Source organism: Nannospalax galili, unplaced genomic scaffold, assembly GCF_000622305.1.
Source record: "Nannospalax galili isolate Female #2095 unplaced genomic scaffold, S.galili_v1.0 scaffold1379, whole genome shotgun sequence".
NCBI classification, from domain to species: Eukaryota; Metazoa; Chordata; class Mammalia; order Rodentia; family Spalacidae; genus Nannospalax; species Nannospalax galili.
Window position 1 is genome coordinate 1859010 of NW_008343573.1, and position 6004 is coordinate 1865013.

General features: G+C 39.8%; 1 protein-coding gene across 1 annotated transcript in view; it reads left to right on the forward strand.

Moving 5' to 3' along the window:
• Positions 1-6004, forward strand: part of LOC103739398 (neuroblastoma-amplified sequence-like) — a 165653-nt gene that overhangs the window by 152645 nt on the left and 7004 nt on the right. Inside the window, exon 23 of the mRNA XM_008839774.3 lies at positions 2195-2348. Coding sequence (XP_008837996.2) covers positions 2195-2348 — 154 coding nt within the window. The remainder of the gene's footprint in view (positions 1-2194; positions 2349-6004) is intronic.

Here is a 6004-nt window from a genome sequence, read left to right on the forward strand (position 1 = left end):
TGCATGAAACAAAAATAATATACACATAACTGTAAAATTTCCAAGGTCATAGTTTTGTCAACTAGTTAAAGGAACAAAATATATGTCTAGTCAAGGTTTATCTGAGAACATTTGGTTTTTGCCCAAGCTTTATTGACACAGCACATTGTAATTAAAAGTACCAGACTGGTGAAACTAGCCTTCTTGGATGTCTAACAGCCATACTTTGAGACCTATACTAATCTGGTCAGAGAGACTTAAAGGACAGTTTTTTGCTCCTTGCCCCCCAAGGTCGACTATGTTCCAGGGGACTATGGAGCATCTCTCAAAATGTCCTGTGACTGTGGTGAGTCACCTGTCCGCTTGTTCAGAGAGGCCATGGAGACCCCCACTAGAAGAACTTGTACCAGTGTCCAGTCTACAAAGAGGAAGGTCAACTCAGAGGAGACTTTTCAGATTGAAATGATCTTTAAAACATATCATCACTTCTAGAATATCCAGAATATGTTCTAAGGAGAAAGACCCCATTTTATGAATGAAATTTGAAATCGGTACAGCCTCAAATGTGGTGGAATTGAAGGCGAGACTCAAGAGAGAAGGGAAGAGAGCTGGTCTAGGTTTTTGGGAATGCTAGTATTTAATATTGGGTAGAGTAGAATAGTATAGCAAAGGTGACTGAAAAGGAGCAGCCCAAAAGATTAGAAGAATCCCAGCCACATGTAAGGCATGCTGGGTTGAGCAGGCAGTGTGCTTCCAGGAGGAATCCATTCATTCTTTTCAGATGATGTGGAGAGGGTTACAGGGAAGGGCCCAGAAGCATGGCTCAGGAACTCAGAGTTCTGCTGGCTTGCTTTCTCTGCTGAAGTGAGGTGGTTTTAAAAAGCTCCAGGATGACTGTGTGCAGAGTTGGGGATGGATCCCAGGTAATAATGTTAATCTCAGTGGGAGAGGAGCTGAGACTGTGGAGCTTTACTGCAGCACCAACTGTATGCACAGTAGGTAGTCTGAAGCATGTGGATAAACTGCCTTGTTACTTATGGCTCTGTTGCTAATCAGATGTTCACTGTTATGAATCTTAGTAAAAGCCAGGAGTGGTGGTGTATGCCTTTAATTCCAGTACTTGGGCGGCAGAGGCAGGTGGATGTCTGTGAGATCGAGGCCACCCTGGTCTACATAGCAAGTTCTAGGCCAACTATGGGTACAAGGAGACCCTGTCTCAAAAAAAAAAAAAAAAAAAAAAAAAAAAGGGAATCTCAGTAAAAATAAATAGTGGCTCTAAATACAATTCAGGGCATGATTTGTGCTGGACTGTTCTCTATGTACTTTCACAGCATTCTTTCAAAATATTACCTGCATTATTTTAATAAATATAAGAGGCCTCAGGGTAGTTTTAACTAATTTGTACAAGTTTAATAGCTTTCAGTGATAGACTAGTCCTTCAAATTCTCTTCTCCTCCGAAGCTCTCAGCTGTATAATGATCACAATAAGCAGCCACCTATACTACTGTGCCAGCTCACTGGAAAGAAAGAATGACCCTAGAGTCCGTCTGAGAAGTCTAAATTAATCTTTACCTTGGAAGACAGTCCACCATGGATATCCTTAGAAGAAACTTCTCATAATTTGTGATTCTTTTTGCGCATGCCTTTAAGGTGTTTATTCCTCACTACTGATGGGGAATGCCATAGAGGAGTCCTGTGCTGTGCAAATGTAATGCAATGCAGTGCTGTGTTGCTGGTGTCCTGTAGAAGTTTATGATCAATATAAATACAGTGCATTTCTTTGTATTCTTATGAATACTGAAAGGATGGTTTCTTAATTCTAATTCAAATTGGACTTCTTAGCTAGCATAGGTGTTTTGAGGTAGCAGGTGCAAAGAAGGCACCTAGTTGTGTGCATTTTGTAAAAATTTTTCGGCTTTTAATACCTGGTTGGTTGATTTGTGGCATTGTTGGCTTAATTTGTTTTCTGTCCTGATTATTGAATTCAGGAAATCCAGTGGGAAAATAATAAATTTCCAAAAATGTTTCATTAAATCATAAGTTTGCATGTGAGAAAACAGACCCTCCCTCGCTCTTTTCCTCTGTTTCTCTCTCTCCTTTCTCTCCCATCTCTGTCACCTGGTCTCCTTTTATCTCTGTCCTTGCCTTTCTCTTAAAAACTTTGTTTTCTGCAGTATTCCAGTCACTTACTAATTGCTTCCTTTGTGCTTTGCAGAATGGTGGTAGAGCCCAGCCTCCAAGATGAAAGTGAGTTCTTGTATGCTGTACAGCCCGAGCTACTGCGGTACAGGATGTCCCAGCTGGCAGTGGAGAAGGTTATGGACTGGTATCAGAGCAGAGCAGAGGAGATAGAGCACTATGCTGGACAGGTGAGGGGAGAGACCATTGCTGCTCAGTGATTCTCCAGGTGCTATGTTGGGTCCTCCAGATTTAGTACATGGAGTGGATGTGTACAGCAGTGCCAGAAACTGGAGATATAATTTGTAAGGCCTCAAATGAGTATTTCTTATTCCTTTGTTCATTTATTCTTTGCCCAGAAGCTTTTGTAACTTTTTGATTCTTATAAAGCAAATACTTCCAAGAAAAGTTGTTCAAAATCTTTCTTTTTTTTAAAAATTTTATTTATTATTATTTTTCATTTTTTGGTTGTTAGCCTTAGCCTTTAACAGCTGTGCTATCCTTCCAGCCTGATTTATTATTATTATTATTTTTAATTTTGTTTGTATGTGTGTATTGCCTGCATGTAGGTAAGTGTACCTGTGCCATGCAATGCCTGTGGAGGACAAAAGAGGCTGTTGGATCCCCTGGAACTGGAGTTACAGACAGTTATTAGCTGCCATGTGGGTGCTGGGATTCAAACCCAGGTCTTCTGCAAGAACAGTCAGTGTTCTTAACCTCTGAGCCATATCTCCATTCCCCCCGAATCTTTCTTTTAAACGTAACTTGAAAAATATGGTATATAATGTTGCTGATTCTCTATGTTTTGATAGAGTCATTACCACATTAATTTAAAGGATTGTATCAACATAGAAAGAAATGCTGTATAAATTCCCTATTCCAGTGCACTAACACGGTTGATTATGATGTTGCCTTTAGGCCATGTTCTGAGCTGCTTGTGTTTCCCTTGAGATCATGCCTGACTACTCTCAGTTCCTGGGTACTTTTAGAGATACTTAGAGCTGCTTCAGACAAGAACCCAGGATTCAGAGTACTATACCTTAGGGTGGCCAAATACTCATCTCCACCCTTAACTTAATAAACTGTGACTCTGGACCTATTGCCTGTCTTTAAAATTTTATTTTTGTTTTATATGAATGAGCGTTTTGCCTAAATGTACATAAGTATACCATGTGCATGCCTGCTGTCCTCAGAGCCCTTCATGAAGAGGGCATCAGATCCCCTGGTATTGGAGTTAAGGATGGGTGTTAGCTGCCGTGTGAGTGCTGGGAACCTTATTTGGGTCCTGTGCAAGAGCAGCTAGTGCTAGTGCTCTTAACCACTGGTCCATGGCTCCAGCCCCTGCCCGTCTGTTTTTATAGTTTGGTTTTCTTATGGCTATATTTCTATTCCTAGAGTTGATGAGAACAGAAACATCCTTGAGAGAGCCTTAAACATCACTAATTGAGTGTTCTGTAAATGTTAGCAGTAGTGGGCTTCATGTTAAACCGGAGATAGGTGATTCAGAGCAAAGAATAGCAAGATACACTTGGAACTCAATCTGGCCAGTGGGTGACTTCTTTCTGCTTGTAGTCTTGTGGAGTGGCCCTCATACCATCAGCTTTTCAACAAGATTGGTTCTAGAGGGTCTGGAGAGCGACAGTACTATGGAAAGATAATATGTATCCCTTTGTTTAAATTTCTACTCAGTGTATCTGCCTTGGCCCTATATATCAATTTGATAGCTTTCAAGAATTACTGCCTGTCTAATTCATATTTGTAATATTCATAGGATTGAAGGTAAATTATTTCAGGAGCTGATAGGATTGTACCAAACATTTGGGTGATATCAAGACAATTTGTCATTAATTTCTAAATGTTTAAAGATCACTAAGGAAATAGTACATTTGAAAATGTTTATAATCTTACGATATCACAGTGAAAAGTATCTTTGGAGATAAAGTTTTGTTTTATAGATAGAGAGCCAAAGTTCTCAGAAAGGAACATGAACAAGTTGTGCATAGATGTACTGTGCCTGGGCCAGACAGGGTGCACTGGCCTACACTCTGATTGCACAGTCATCTCCACAGCAGGAGGCAGAGGCAGTGAGAAGCCACCTGAATATGAGATCTGTTATCATCAATAGATTGAACAATGCTGTATTGTTTAGAATACTCCAGATTTCTAACTCACATATGAACAAAGGATTCATGGTAAAAGTTTTTAGCCAGGCGTGGTGGTGCATGCCTTTAGTCCCAGCACTTGGGATGCAGAGTCAGGCAGAGCTCTCTGAGTTCAAGGACAGCTGGGGTTACAGGGAGACCCTGTCTCAAAAAGACAAAAGAAAAAAGTTTTTAGCAGAACAAAAATCCTGGTTTATGCAGTAGCTACATTATAGGAAAATTTAATACAAGGCATACCAAATCAAAAATAACTTATTATACTGGCTTAATGATGTTGAGATCTGCATTCAGGTAGCTGTAAACAGGTTTTTCAGGATATTTGAAAAGTCATGCAGGAATGCCCTGTGCATTTTACCATCCCTGGCTTCTACTCAGTGTAAGTAGGTCTCACTAATTCTTATGATGGGCACACATACCTCTCCATGGTTTTTAAAACATCTCCTGTCAGTTCTGCTCTCACTGAGAACTGTATTCTTTGACCTTAGCATATACCTGGAAGTGATCAGTTCCTGGTGGTTAACTTAAACTAGGTGTTATGCTTTTGCTAATACAGGGGATGCTTGCTCAGTAAAAATGAAAAATGAAAGCTCTGGCGTGAGGTAGTGAGGCACATTAACATAGAAGCAAAGGTGGGTTGTGGTAAGACCATCTAGATACCTCATGTATGTTTCTTTCAGTGCCCGGGCTTGAACTCAGAGTCTCCCACACTCTGTGCAATTGCTTTACCACTAAGTAATACCTTCAGCTCCCATCTTACATCTTTTAAGACTCTGGTAGCATCATATAATTTACTGTTGTTTCTGACTAACAAGAAAGATGATCCTGTTAGTAAAAGTTTTGTTTAAGCATTTTATAGTTTCTTAGCTGACCTGGTAGATAAAGCGTTTTGAGAATTAAAGGGAAAAAGAGTATCTGCATCTGCATGTGTGTATATGTACATTTAAACCTGATTTCTGCGTAGTGATAATTTACTTAGACATATAGGGTAACCACTGTGTGTTGTTTTTTTCTTTTTCTTTTTCTCTTTCTTTCTTTCTTTCTTTCTTTCTTTCTTTCTTTTTTTTGGTATTTTTGACACAGGGTCTCCCTGTAGCCCCAGCTGGCCTGGAACTTGCTATGTAGACCAGGCTGGCCTTGAACTCACAGAGATTCCCCTGCCTCTCCCTCTTGAGTGCTGGGACTAAGGACGTGCGCCACTATGCCCAGTTCCACTGTGTGTATTTTTAAAAGATTACTAATGACTCCTCCATGTATAAATATTTTAACTCAAATTTCAAGCACTATTCATGTTTTAATAAAATGGTAGTAATGAAAAGAAAAAAGTATCAGATTCTGGGATGCAAAATAAACTGTCATTTAAACTGTTTTGGAATTTTTTTTCTGTGCTTTCCTTTCTGTAATTTGTTGACTAAGTTTTAGGTTTATGTCAAAACTGAGCAGAAATACTACAGTGAGTTTCCACACCTCATTATCAGCCTCTCCATCTTCCTTATCATCATTATCATTTTGCATTGAGTGGTTTGTTGTTTTTTAACTTTATTGAGAACTTCATACATGCATATAAGGTGTTTTGATCAAATCCATGCCTACTCCCTCCCCTCCAACACCTCCCATATCTCTCCATCACTTTTTTCTGACAACTTCCTGTAGACCAACCGATCTCCCTCCCTCCATCCCTCCCTCCC